General features: G+C 35.6%; 3 protein-coding genes across 3 annotated transcripts; all 3 read right to left on the bottom strand.

The window, feature by feature from the left end:
• On the bottom strand, positions 979–5,735 carry LOC18593591 (glucose-6-phosphate/phosphate translocator 1, chloroplastic). The gene is made up of 5 exons (XM_007020901.2): positions 4,656–5,735; positions 3,974–4,199; positions 3,212–3,434; positions 2,237–2,450; positions 979–1,347 (listed from the first exon to the last, which is right to left on the bottom strand). Exons 1-5 carry the CDS (start codon positions 5,154–5,156, stop codon positions 1,336–1,338), a joined length of 1,176 nt encoding a protein of 391 aa, XP_007020963.1. The 5' UTR covers positions 5,157–5,735; the 3' UTR covers positions 979–1,335.
• LOC18593593 (F-box protein At4g22280) lies at positions 9,372–10,494 on the bottom strand. The gene is made up of 2 exons (XM_018124187.1): positions 9,547–10,494; positions 9,372–9,464 (listed from the first exon to the last, which is right to left on the bottom strand). Exons 1-2 carry the CDS (start codon positions 10,492–10,494, stop codon positions 9,372–9,374), a joined length of 1,041 nt encoding a protein of 346 aa, XP_017979676.1.
• LOC18593594 (F-box/LRR-repeat protein At3g26922) lies at positions 12,141–13,681 on the bottom strand. The gene is made up of 3 exons (XM_007020905.2): positions 12,776–13,681; positions 12,499–12,636; positions 12,141–12,407 (listed from the first exon to the last, which is right to left on the bottom strand). The coding sequence occupies exons 1-3, from the start codon at positions 13,679–13,681 to the stop codon at positions 12,141–12,143; spliced, it is 1,311 nt and encodes a 436-aa protein (XP_007020967.1).

Here is a 13,796-nt window from a genome sequence, read left to right on the forward strand (position 1 = left end):
ACTGTCTAAGCCATGTATTCAGTTAATCGAGAATAGGTAATTTATCTTTATTTGAAGGATAGAGATTTAAATCCGATTCTTAAATTAGAGACACATACACTTACCATTTAATTTGAAAATACATACACTTATCATAATCATGTGTTCAGTCACTAAAAGCTATCATAAAAAAAAAAAATCTCGTAGTTAATAAATAACTTATCACGTGTCATGTAAAGTTTAAATTAATATAAGAGGATAGAGATTTTTTTTTTAAAATTTGAGATAAAAAGATTTGAGCTTTTTTTAAATGAAGAGATACATGCATCCATAATTGAGGATACTTACTTTCATTTATTGGAGAAAAAGAGTTGAAACCTAACTCTTAAATCGACAAATACGTGTACTTGTAATTAAGATCGAGAATATATACAACCTTTTGAATGAAAGACACGTACACTCATCACTAATACATATACAGACACTTATCGTTAAGTTCGAGAACATATATACATCTATCGTTAAGGCCATGTGTTCAGTCAATTATTGGGCTTGAATTTGCTTGCATGAGAGAGAGGATTTAACAATCTTAGAGGGTAAGGATGGTTTCCATGGACGCATAAAGGAAGAAAATCTATCCCTTCAACTGCATGAAGAGACATGGTTACAGGGTGATGGAGGGTTAAATGCAACAACTAGCTACTTGGCATTTTCCAATGCTTTCAAAATCTTTTCCAGGGCATGAAGAGACATGCTCACATGCTAATGGAGGGTTTAAATTAACCCTGCAAGAAGCTTTTCCAAATAATCTTTTCCAGGGCATGAAGGGACATGCTCACATGCTAATGGAGGGTTTAAATTAACCCTGCAAGTAGCTTTTCCACATGCTTTTCAGACCGCAGATTTTCAATGTACAGTACCACCATGGCCCAAGCATCTATACCTGACCCTACTCTCTACTCTTCTTTAAAATAGCACCGTAGATCTTAAACAAGAAAGTTAAACAAATAAACATTGTCCTCATTCTTCTTATTCATGACTGCTAACATAACAGACAAGGGGCTCACAACATTGATCCTTGTTTATTCAAGACAGTTTCCTTCTCAGCCGCTGCATTAAAACATAAAAACCTGCCTACTCACTGTATGAAATTGTTTATAAGCATCATCATCATTATTATTAATATCTACAATATGACAAGCTGCCGGTCTGTCTGACCAAAATCCAGTGATCATCATCGATCCCAAAAGACAGTGAACAATAAACTTCTCTGAGCTAAATTCTTCCAGATACCGTTTTCTATTTCATCATCTAGGTTTACATGATGAATCAAAATTCTTGAACCCCATGGCTTTCTCATGCTTTTGCCTGCAGTATGTGTGCACGTGATTAGGGATAAAAGAAATCAATCATTAAGAATTTAAGAACGGTGCTTAGAAGGAGAAACCAAGCATATTCTCAAATTATTTAGAGTGAAATATGGAATCTGCTAAAAGCATCTTTGACTAAGGCAAACTGAATAATCATGCAAGGTCTTGTTAGATGCCAATGGTTAGGTAGAAAGTGGTCCAGATAGTTTCACCAGTACATTGAAACCACCTACCACCAAAAATATCGACCGTCATATTGGTAGCTAACATTGGCCCCAGTGTCAACATTTATGGATTATAATTCTCCACTAACTACAGCACCCCCTTGGAACCCTCACAAGATTGGCAAGTCATTCAACTCTCTATGTAAGGAGGAATTCAACTATCACAGATTGAAAAGATTCACCTACCACCAAAATCTTGTAGGAGGCACTGAGTAGGTGTTAGAAGATGGTCCAACAAACAGATCAAAGACACCAAACACCATATATTCAAGAGTTAGATAAATAGCACAGACCTGCCGTTGATAGAATCCTAGACCAAGGCAACCAACCTAGAAAACTACATAATTAGTAGCTAAATCAACACTCCTTTTGTGTGTGCATGTTTTGTTTTTTCCCCCTTAAAAATTGTCACTTGCTAGAGCCCCAAAGAATTTCAAATCTTACATGCAGTATTGTTAATTATGATATGCTATAGACCTTATCACCATGGAAAGGATACTCTGAAAGCAAACAAAAAAGTCACATGTGAACAATCCAGACAAACAATTTCTGTCCACATACCTAGTCGGCTAATTTGTATCAGTAGCAGTCCTACAGGCTAACATTCAGAACATAAATACGTTGTAAAATTAATAACAAGCATGCAATCACATGATCACTCACCTGGGAATACAAGAAGGTTCCAAGAATAGCAATGGCAGCTCCAAGAGCATTGATGGGCTGGACAGGTGTGTGGAAGATGATGATGGAAGAGACTATAACAGATATACGTTTCATTGTGTTGCCAACGCTAAATGTCAAGGGAGATATCTCATCAAGTGACATGTATGACACCTGATTGTAGAGATGATAGAAAATACTTTGGGCTGCCACCCACCTATCAAATCCAATAAAATCCACAAAAATTTTGTCAGTGAACGGGAAGAAGTAAAAATATCAAATATCATTACAATTAGATTTATGTCCATAAAGAGTAACTAATGATTCAAAATTCAAAGAAGAAAAGCAACAATAGAATTTTCAATTTTCAAGATGAACTTCTAAAACATTGTGATATTAAGAAAAATACTAAAAGTAGAGGGAAAGCTAAATATAAGGAGCACCCCAAACCTTCAGGGTGATAAGATGACACTGGTACCATCTAGCGTTCATGTTATAAGAGCCTAGCTGAATCTTCAATGTTACTACTAGTAATTACTAAACAGTTCAGTTTCAAGTTATATGTCGGTCTTGAGGCATATTATATAATATTCACTAAACATTAATCAAATTAATGAATAAATCATCCAATAAATCAGCTCTTGAAAAAGAACATTAAGTTCAAGACATAAACAGGTGGCAATAGAGTATAAAAGGCTTTTCAGAAGGCATTCCATCATATAGTTCTGGTTCAGATTAAAAAGTCATACTTGACATCATGAAGTGAAATTCAGAGACTTGAACACATCCAACATTTCCTTTCCCAGTCATATAGGTGATAGGGCATCTAGTTATTCTTTTTATTATAATCTTAATCAGTGCAACAAATTCCAATATGTTTACCTAATGCCTTTAAAGCATTTACCAGACTCAAAGAAACTAATCCAGACAACATCAAGTCTAAGGAAACAGAACAAGTTGGTAGTGTTATGTTATTACCAGATGAACTGTGGTCCGATTTGAGATAAGGCCTTTTCCCATCCTGCCGCCCACATCTGCGGTCCCTCTACAGCAATTGCAAAAGGTGTGAGAATTAAGAGAGACATCAAAGATAGACAAGCATAGTAGTTCATCCCGCTAACAGATTTCCCCTTCATGCCCTTCTTTGAGAATATGTTACGGAAGACAAATGCCAAGTTTGATATCATAGCTCCCATAAAACCTGAAATACACAATGAACAACCAAGTTCAGCATTCCAACACTAACCCTCAGAAGCAAATTGATTACAGCCTCAACCCCAGTTAGGATCCTCAGCCAACATAAATTTCCAAAAACCAAACCCAAATTACCAACTGAGAACAAGGCCATAGTAACAAAAACACACTTTGAAAAATCATAAGAAGTGAATTGAGGACCACTTATTGAACTTTCTTTGGTTTGGTTGTTAAGAAAACCGAGGTAAAACAAACAAAAATTTTTTATAGAAAAAGAGCATGCTCATTGAGCTCAGTTTCATATAATCGGACATTCACCTCATATAAGCACACATTTAGAGAGGTGTTTTGTTTTCCAGAACCCCTGAAAATAAACAAAATATTAACTTAAGTAATCTCCATCTAAATCCTAAACCTACAATCTCACACCAACGAACACAAATAAAAAACCCAATTATAATGCACTGCACAAACAAAAGCTATAATAAGGATTGAAACATGGAAGTAACAATTCAACATCCATAACAGAGAGATTATTGTTTTTACCCGTCATATTGAAGTTGAGTTCAGTTACAGCGGCAAGAGCACACCCACCAATGATTGGAACAAGGGACAGGTAAACTGAGAGAGGGAAGGCCTCTCCAAGCAATAACCTTGAAACCAGGACACTGAAAGCAGGTTCACCACTCTTGATGATGTGGGTGAATGAAACTGCAACTTTAGACATACTCACAGTTGCTGCTACATGTCCAATTGTATGTGCCACAGCAACCTAGGAGAAAAGAAAGGAAAAAAAACCAGAAATTCAGTAAGATTGTAATTCATAGTCTTATCTTGTGATACCAAGACAGGCATAATTTATATATTGAGCTCTTAATCCTAATTTTGCAAAAACAAAAACATTCATCAAATTCTCATTTTATTTTCTTCTTTAAATTTAAGATATGACACATAATACTAAATTTTAATTTCCCTTTCATTTCCTTCAAATCCTCTGCAATCAGACAAACTGTTACTTTCTTAAAACTGAAACGCAGACCATGCCGCATTTTTTAACTTTTTCCTCCCTACAGTCCAAACAACATTAAAAACATATTATCCTATGAAAATATCCAGTAACATCTAATCCTTAAAAAACCCAAAACCCAAAAACATAACTTTCTATCATTTTCTCTCACTTTCCCTCACTTTCTCAGAAACCAAACAAAAAAGGAAAAGAAAATCTCACCGGAAACAAAGTCTTCCAGAACTCAAAATCAGTTTTTGGGGTCTCAGCAATTCTTGTAGCCCATGAAATCAACATCATCAAAGAACCGCAAGCAAGTGACAAGGTTGAAGTCAACCAAGGGTAAGGATAAGCATTCAGAACTTTCTTGTTATATATGTTGAAGACCACGTTTAAAGCCCACCAAGTTGCAAAATAAATCCCAATTTTCACCCTTTTTGCAGCTTCTGATTTCACTTCCCCAGCTGCCTCGATAGGCTGTGACCTGTCAGCTTCATAAGCCTTACATTGGATCAGTGGCTTTTTCTCCTTAACAAAACCTTCAATAGAGGAGATATGCAAAGGCTTTGATACTGAAAGACTGGTTAATTTGGGGTTTTTCTGAAGGTCCAAAGACGGTGAAAAGAAAGATCTACAAATTGCTGAAGGTGATCTTTTGTGAACAACTGAATTGGACACATCCATGCATGTAGCTAAAGCTGACTGCTTAATGCTAAAACTCATTTTTTTTTTCCTTCAAAACTTTCAAATCAAAACTCAAATTGGTATTTCTTGAACACTTGAACAGCTGATCAAGGATCAAGAAGGTATCAGCTTTCTTTGACGGAAAATTTCAAAACTTTGGGGAATTCTAATGAAAACTCAAACTGGGTATTTCTTAAAACCTTGAACAAGTTATCAAGGATCAAGAAAAGACAAATAAAAATCAAAACTTTGAAACAAGGGCTACCGGCAATTACTAAAATACCTAGTAATCCACGACTTTTCTTTCTGTCTTTCCTTATTTCCTTCAAACCCAAAAAGGCTGATTCTACTAATGATCAAGGCAATACAAAGCAAGGTGATCAATGAAAACTTAAAAAGAGATTCTCTTGGAGGTTTTTCTTTTTTTGGGGTTTTGTTGGGGCAACAAGGCGGTGAAATCTTTGAAAAATAAAATAGGGAGAGAGTTACATAGGCTCTGAAGTCTCAGTCCAAAGCCTAATGCTATTTTCCTTTTTTGTGTTTTTGTGATCAAACCAAACTCTTTGGTTTCATGTGAACTGCCCACAGGCCACGGCTCTTTTTTGTATTGAAGTAATTGAATTCACTTTCCTTGTTGAAAAGAGTACTTAAAGAAGAAAAAGTTGGTTTCTTTGGGGAGGTTTGCATTGAGTGTGGTGAAGTGTATATTTTGTATGCTGTTTGTGGCTGATTTTGGCCAATTATAGAATGACCAGTCAAGTGGTTTGAGGGTTGGGGGAATGGGGGCTGGTGGTGTTAGATCTAATGCTTACTTCAATAGTGCCAACTACCCACCCAAGTTGAACAAGAGTGTTTGTCAAATTTTGTTGGTTCAATGAAATGATTTTTTTTCTTAAATTATTTAAAGATTTATATTAATAAAGAGATAATAATCTTTTAATTAAGATAATAATAATGCATCTTAAAGATTAATCTTTTACTAAAACAATGGAAGATAAAATCAAATTATTTTTAAATTTTTATTAACATAGTTGTTCATGGATCGAGTCATTGATAATAATTTTAGAGCTAAGTTTAATAACTTCGAATTTAATTATGTTCTTCGTTTTTTAATGGAGTGATTTTTTTGGCACTTTTGTGGGTTTTGGACAAGCTCAAGAATCATGGGCCTGATCAGGTCCAAAGGTAGGAAAAGAAGAAAAGTTGTTGATCGTCATAGTATTGACAAAACTTGGAGACTGGGTTGTCAAAATTGTCACCAGTTCTGACTTCCAAATTGGTTTAATCAAACCTTGGTCTAGTCAGAAAAGAAGATTAGAAGTTTGAACATCAAACTGTCAAATTTGTCAGCTAACTCAGATGCTATATTCCTTTTGGTGTTTGCACCAAAGATTTGGGGTTGGTGTCCTTGTTCACCAGGGATGGGAGGTTTATGGGAAGAACAAACCAAACTATGTAGTCCCATTTGAGTCTAGCTGTCTAGGAATTGAACCAAAAGAAAAAACTGAGAATGAAGGATTGCCAAAAGCTTTGAAAGAGAAATGCTATAAAGCCAATGTTATCTGGTTAAGAGTTTACACCAGAAACAAATTAATTCCAAGCATTGTAAATCAGGATTTGAACTTGGGAGCTAGCTTAGAGTCATCCATTGTACTATTGTTGCAGTGACAAACTGATAATCATCAAGGCAGGACAGCAGCAACAGAGAGAGATATTTCCATGGTGATTCAATCTAGAAAAAATGACCTGGCATTTCTTTGAGACGGCCTGGTAATGATCGTCGACGGTCAACTCTCTGCTGCACCAAAATGCACTGTCATTCTCTAGAAACTGTGCATTTTTCAAAAGGTACTCAAATCGATTGCAGCTGAGATTCGAATCCATGGAATGACCAAATTTTGATTACCTTGAGGTGAGACAACAAACAAGGTGGCATTTTCTCTGGCAGATGAATTAACCATGTTGAACTTGACATTTATTTTGAAGAGCTTACACTTTAACAAGCAAAGAACCTATTATCACCATGAAATCGACAGAATGTTACAGATGGTTATTCTGACTTCAAAACAAGCACTTGGTATAGTTATATTAGAAGTACTAGAATATTCAGGAAGTATCAGAATATCATGGTGTAACATGAGGATCAGGAACCAGTGAGGTTGCAGGTGATATGCATACAAAGATTGGTGAGCTGTAGTATGCAGAGTCTGATTACCTGCAATTCTTTTTAATCCCAGGATGAAAAGCAAACATATCAATTGGATCATACTGAATTATTAACTCATAACAGATTAGGATATTGATGACTCAAATTCTGCATAAGTTGAGGATAAAAGAAACAGAAAACCAAGAGGAACACCCCAGGATTGACAAGATTGATTTGAACAGAAAATTCATAGCCCATGTGTTTGAAGGGAATTTATTTGTATTTTGCACCTTAGGCTAACAATTCTGTTTACTCAATCATGTAAGAGTTGGCTGTAAATACATTTGAGAAGATTTGATGACCAAAATGGCTACCACACAACTCAACATTCAAGAAATAATAGTAACAGATAACTGAATCTGCAGCAACAGTTCTTTAGTGATCTTGGGCTGCTGGCTCATTGGTGTAATAAACCTAATACCAAATCCCCTAGAACTCAAGCATGCATCAAAAGCAGGTTCACTTGTGGGTGAATGAAACTGCAACCCTAGACACAGTCACAGTTGCTGCTACATATCCAATTGTATATGCCACAGCAATCTAGGAGAAAAGAAAAAGGAAAAAAAAAACCAGAAATTCAGTAAGACTGTAACTCAAAACAACATTAAAAACATAGCAAAAAAATGAAAAGAAAAACTCACCTGAAACAAAGTCTTCCAGAACTCAAAATCTGTCTTTGGGGTCTCAGCATTTCTTATAGCCCATGAAATCAACATCATGAAAGAATACAAGCAAGAGACAAAGTTGAAGGCAACAAAGGGTAAGGATAATCATTCAAAACCTTCTCCTTATATATATTGAAAACCACATGCAAAGCCCACCAAGTTGCAACATAAATACCAATCTCAATAGATGAGATATGCATGCATGTAGTTGAAGCTGATTGCTTAACGCTAAAACTCATTTTTATTTCTTTAAACTTTCTAATAAACAAACTCAGAGTGGGTATTTCTTGAACACTTGAACAGCTGATCAAGGATCAAGAAAAGATCAGCTTTTTCTGAAGGAAAATTTCAAAACTTTGGGGAATTCTAATGAAAACTCAAACCGGGTATTTCTTAAAGCGTTGAACAAGTTAGCAAGGATCATGAAAAGACAAATATAAGTCTAAACTTTGAAACAAGCTACCGGCAATTACTAAAATACCTAGTAATCCACGACTTTTCTTTCTTTCCTTATTTACAATAAACTAAGGAGATAGTTACATATATATTAAGTTAACACACAACAAACTAAGGAGATAGTTACATATATATTAAGTTAACACAAGGATAAAAGGCCTAAAATAAAAAAAAAAGAAATTATGCTGGAATATTAGCTAGAGTTATTAATAACAATATAGTTCACTATGGCTACCAACAACTCAACATTAGAGAAAGAACAGTAACAGATAACTGAATCTACAAGAAAGACTAAAGCTTGGCGTTTCTTCAAATTAAGTTCTTGGTAACAGCAACAGTTCTTTAGTGATCTTAAGCTGCTGGCTCTTTGGTGCAATAAACCTGATACCGAATTCCCTAGAACTCAAGCATGCATCAGAAGATACTTAGCTATTTGCAGTTCAGATTTCTTCCCTCGGAGTAACAGAAATTTAATTGTAATTGCCATGGTGTGAGATAACAAACAAGGGGGTGATTTCTCTAAGAAGAAACAAAGATTTGAGAAATTAAACAATCATGAGATGGCATTTCTTTGAGAGTCTTGGTAATGTTTCTAAAGCTGTAGTGATCTCTGACTGCAGTACTCTCTTCTCTTCACTAATACGCACTGTCAAATTCTGTAGAATATGTGCATTCATTAGAAAATACCCGACCAGTCTCAGCTCATCATTTTCTCCATGGAATGACAAAAATTTGATTGTCTTAAGGTGAGACAACAAACATGAGGGCACTCTCTCTGGTAGGAATAGTGTGCCATCTGACCATGGAAATTCCTGACAAGTAGTCGCAGTTGGTTTAGATGCAATTGAAATATAGTTAGATTCCATACATACCAGCTCAATGACAAGGGTTTCAAGACAGGGAGAACTTCCAAGTATGCTTTCCCAGTCACGAGAAGGAAGTATCTATCTTCAGAAAGGTCAAGTTAGGGAAAGGGAACCCGATGAAGTCCAACTTGGGAATCCGACGACCTCCATAAGCCTTCAAATGAAAATGAGAATTCTAGTTAGTAGTAAGAATATTATGCAATATTCTCGAAAGGAAAAGGGAAGGGGATACGTACATTTGAAAAATTACAACCTAAATGAAGTGACTTAATGTTACTAATCCCTCTCAGGAGGCCTGCTTTAATCCCTCTCAGGAGATCTGTTGAAGGAGTAGGATAAAAGAAGCGAAAGATTTCTGGTTCAACATCAATAAGGGCTTCAACAAGGGACTGCAGGTTTAGTAATGAGTAGTTTTTTGCTACAAAATCGAAGTGCTCGAAGTAGACAAGACTTGGTGCGTTAATCTCCAGTTCTTGGTGAGAAATTGATCTTAGCCTTCTCAAAGTCAGTCTCTTGAGTGTAGGATTAGAAACAGTGAATTTGTTTACATCTTCCCATACACAATATTTTACAATCAATTCCTCAAGCATGCTGCACTGAGAAAAGAGCCTTTGAACCGATTCACCGTCTGAAAATTCAACCTTCTCAAGATGGAGAACCTTGAGCTTTGGCAGACGAACTGTAGGAGGGACTTCCAGGATAAAATTCCTCCCCAACTTCAATTCCAATCTCACCAACATCTTGCAAGAAAATAAACAACCAGCACTAGGCAGGCCAGGCAAATCTAATCCATATGTTTTCCGTAGTTTAAGCTCAAGCTCTTGAACACCATACCGCAATGCATAATATAACCACCCATCAATCTGGTGGTAAATATCAACATATTGTCTGAATTTAAGACAGAATTTATCTATGGTATCCCTACTACGGGCAAACAACACTCTGTTCGCGAGATTGAAGAGTAAGAATCTAAAATTAACATAATCTGATGGACTTTCGTCATTATCATCAATGGTAAGACTAGAAGTCTGAGCGAAAAGATACCTCCACCTTCGTGATAAGATAGATGTCCGGATCATTTCTTGTAGAGGAAGAAATGAGATGATGTGACAAATAATTTCATCTGGTAAACTATTGAGCCTGTGGATGTCTTTGCCATCTTCAAATCTCGCCTGTGGAGACATTAACACCCAAGTTTTTTTTGTAAGATAAGGAGGCGATAACCAAGAATGCTGAAACTTAAACACAAGTTCAGAGAGAAAAAATCCGTAATGTTATTCGATAATTCAAAAACCTTAGTTTAAGGATCATATTTATAGTGTTATCAGCTCAAGTCTTAATAAAACTCTAGACAATAAGAATAGTTAACAAAAAATTTAAATAAAATAAATATTCTATTATTAATTAGAACATGACTACCTTAAAGTTTTAATATAAATAAATTAAATAAAAGAAAAATTCTATTATATCTATAATTTTTATGTGAGTCTCCTAACTAAATAAGAAAAATACTAAAATTATGAACATGCTCATTTATGATCTTTGGTTTTTTGTTTTGACTTCTTATGCTTAGTCTGTTCTAATAAATTATCTGCTAGACGTTCTACGTTATGTTTCAATAGATTTATCTGTTGAGTATCAATAGATGTGTCTATTGAAAACACTAAACACTAAAAGTTATGTCGATTGTGTTTTAACATGCGTGTTTATTAAGTTTCAATAGATATGTTTGTTGAAAATACTGAATAATTAATCAATGTATTTCAACAGTTGTGTTTGTTGAAAACACTTTTTTTTTTTTTTTAAGGGTTATGTTTAATCTTAACCATCACAATTGGATAAGACTTCCACCATTCAAACTATCTAATATTGACGACCTTGAAACCCAGGTTTTTCCTTATGAAAAAAAAAAAAAATAGACTGCCTGCATTGCTATGGTTTGGTTGGGACTAAAATTCTTGCATTGATTAAGCTTGTTTAGTATGGACTCTCTATTTACTTATTGCCACGTGCAGTTCCTCAATGTTTAAATCTCAGTCTGACTTTCCTTACTAGAATCCTGCCAGGCTTAAATTCTGTTAAAAGGAGTTCCTGAACCATTGTGCTTAATAAGTCTGAGGCATGTGCTGTGAAGTTCCGTGTTTGATGGAACATATTCCGAGGAGTGGTTAAACTTTGTCACATTTAACTCGGACAAAATCTCCACAGTATGACTTGTGAATTCATTGTTCATTTAATTTTAGAGTAGCCTTGAAAGATATTTTACATACTTTCTTGGCTAATGAGTCAGATTCATCCTTCTACTTCAGGAACAACAATGTAGTGATGTTGTTCTGAATTCTGATGTTCATTTACTGTTGGAAGGAACCATCAAACAACACTGCCAGGGTTCCAAATCTTCTCTGTTGGTTCTCTCCTGATTGTTCAACCAGGATGAATGTTGATCCTGACAGAAAAAGAAAAGAGTTCCGGTTTCACTGTGAGTTTGAATGGGATTTTGCACTTTTGGCTAGCAGATTCTTTATCACTGTCTCTACAATTACAGAACTTGATAAAATGCCTTAAGTTTATTATCATCTTCTCGGCCAACAGTGTTCTCACCATCAGGCTAATTCGAATTATATTTGAGCAGAATTGATCAAAGAAACCACAAAAAAAAAATGATTACTAGCCTTAGAAATTTGAAGTTAGCTGCAATTTTATTGATAACCATGAAAAATTAATAATGCTAATAACTTTAATATAGTTCATGACAAATTGAAACCATGACTACCACACAGCAATATCAGAGAGATAACAGCAACAGCTGACTCAACCTAGAAGAAACATATTAGACAATTACAACTTGGCATTTCTTTGAAGCTCTCGGTGACTCCAGCAGTTCTTCTGTGATGTTTAATTGCCGCTTCTGTTTTGCAATCATATGTATTATCAGATTTTCCAGAACTTGTGCATGCTTCAGAATATACTTAGCCATTTCCACTTCAGATTCCATCCCTCGGAATGAGAGAAATTCAATTGCCTTGATGTGAGATAACAAACAAGGGGGCACTTCCTTTGGTGGATTCATGATACTTTCTGTAAAGTCTGGAAGTACCTGTAGAGAAGAGAAATAACATTACTAACAGTACTTGCCTCTCTGCATGGTCTAAAAGATAGATTGATATAAAGATTACTTTCATTCATACCTCTAAGGCAAACACAAGGGTCTCTAAAAATGGAGTATAATCAAGCAATCTTTCCCAGCCTTCATGGTAGCACCGATTGATCTTCAAGTAAGTCAAGTTTTTCAACACAGGGATTGGACCCCGACCAAGAAGAAGAACCTTCAAAAGACAACAAAATTTGAAGGACTTGATTAGTTATAAATTTCTGCTAGAAAAATCCATTGATAAGAAGTTTATGCAATTAGTTTGGTGTTTTAAGAAAAAAAAATCAACAAGAAATTAGGATCAGAAAACAAACCACTGAAAGTGGACCAGATAAATGAAGGGATTGAACACGACTAATCCCTCTGATCAGATCAGCAGTACCAGAATCATAAAACTCAGAATTGAGAACTGGTCCACAATTAATGTAGGCTTCAACCAGGGATTGGAGATCTATGTATGAAAAATATCTTGCTATGAAGTGATAGCATTTGAAGTACACAAGACTTGGTGCATTAATCACGACCTCATGCTTATATTCATAAACCTCAGGATAACTTATGGTCAGTCTCTTGAGAGTAGGGTTACTAACTTCGAATTTGCTTATGTTCTTCAACTTGCAATTTTGCACAACCAATTCCTCAAGCCTGGGGCAGCTAGAAAAGAGCCTTTGAACAGAATCATCATCTGTGAATTCAATCAACTCTAGGTAGAGAATCTTGAGTCCTGGAAGACAAATCTTACCAGGGATTTTCGGGAAAACAAGTTTTCTCGCCTGCAATTTCAATGTCACCAGTGTCTTGCAAGTAAGTACCCCATCAGGCAGCACATAAAAAATTTCCAATGACAAGGGTAGCTGTAGCTCGATCTCAAGCTCTCTAACGTTATGCCACAGTGCATACTGTATCCATCCATCGACCGGCGAAGGTCCCTTACCTATTGCAAATTTGAGATGAAACTTTTCTAAATCCCCCTTACGAGCAAAGAGAACTCTGTCCACAACTTGCTTCAGTCCATAACGGCATCGCTTTGCAGGTTCGAGCTTATCATCAATGTTAAGTCTCGACATCGAAGCGAAAAGATTCTTCCACCTTCTTGACAGGAGGGATGCTCGAATTGTTTCTCTTAGTGGAAGATTTGAGATGATACGACAAAGAAGGTCATCAGGTAAATTACTTAACCTGTCTCTCTCTGAGTACTCTAATGGACAGCTTGTCGCCATAAGAAATTCAATTGAAAAACCCAAGAGAAATCTAAATTAAATATGGTTAGATAGGTGAAGGAATTGTATGTATATATATAGGACTATTTAAGTACTAATTAAATATTAATTGTAG

This window comes from Theobroma cacao, chromosome 7 (genome assembly GCF_000208745.1).
Source record: "Theobroma cacao cultivar B97-61/B2 chromosome 7, Criollo_cocoa_genome_V2, whole genome shotgun sequence".
NCBI classification, from domain to species: Eukaryota; Viridiplantae; Streptophyta; class Magnoliopsida; order Malvales; family Malvaceae; genus Theobroma; species Theobroma cacao.

What these genes read in the sequence shown, in the direction of transcription:
- LOC18593591 (XM_007020901.2), bottom strand. Translation starts at nt 5,156, where the DNA reads ATGAGTTTTAGCATTAAGCAGTCAGCTTTAGCTACATGCATGGATGTG. An exon ending in TCTGGAAGACTTTGTTTCCG is followed by an intron (nt 4,200 to 4,655) that starts GTGAGATTTTCT and finishes CTTTTCTCCTAG; the next exon opens with GTTGCTGTGGCACATACAAT. An exon ending in ATCGGACCACAGTTCATCTG is followed by an intron (nt 2,451 to 3,211) that starts GTAATAACATAA and finishes TGGATTTGATAG; the next exon opens with GTGGGTGGCAGCCCAAAGTA.
- LOC18593593 (XM_018124187.1), bottom strand. Translation starts at nt 10,494, where the DNA reads ATGTCTCCACAGGCGAGATTTGAAGATGGCAAAGACATCCACAGGCTC. An exon ending in TAGGTTGTAATTTTTCAAAT is followed by an intron (nt 9,465 to 9,546) that starts GTACGTATCCCC and finishes TTTCATTTGAAG; the next exon opens with GCTTATGGAGGTCGTCGGAT.
- LOC18593594 (XM_007020905.2), bottom strand. Translation starts at nt 13,681, where the DNA reads ATGGCGACAAGCTGTCCATTAGAGTACTCAGAGAGAGACAGGTTAAGT. An exon ending in TATCTGGTCCACTTTCAGTG is followed by an intron (nt 12,637 to 12,775) that starts GTTTGTTTTCTG and finishes TGTCTTTTGAAG; the next exon opens with GTTCTTCTTCTTGGTCGGGG. An exon ending in CCCTTGTGTTTGCCTTAGAG is followed by an intron (nt 12,408 to 12,498) that starts GTATGAATGAAA and finishes TCTTCTCTACAG; the next exon opens with GTACTTCCAGACTTTACAGA.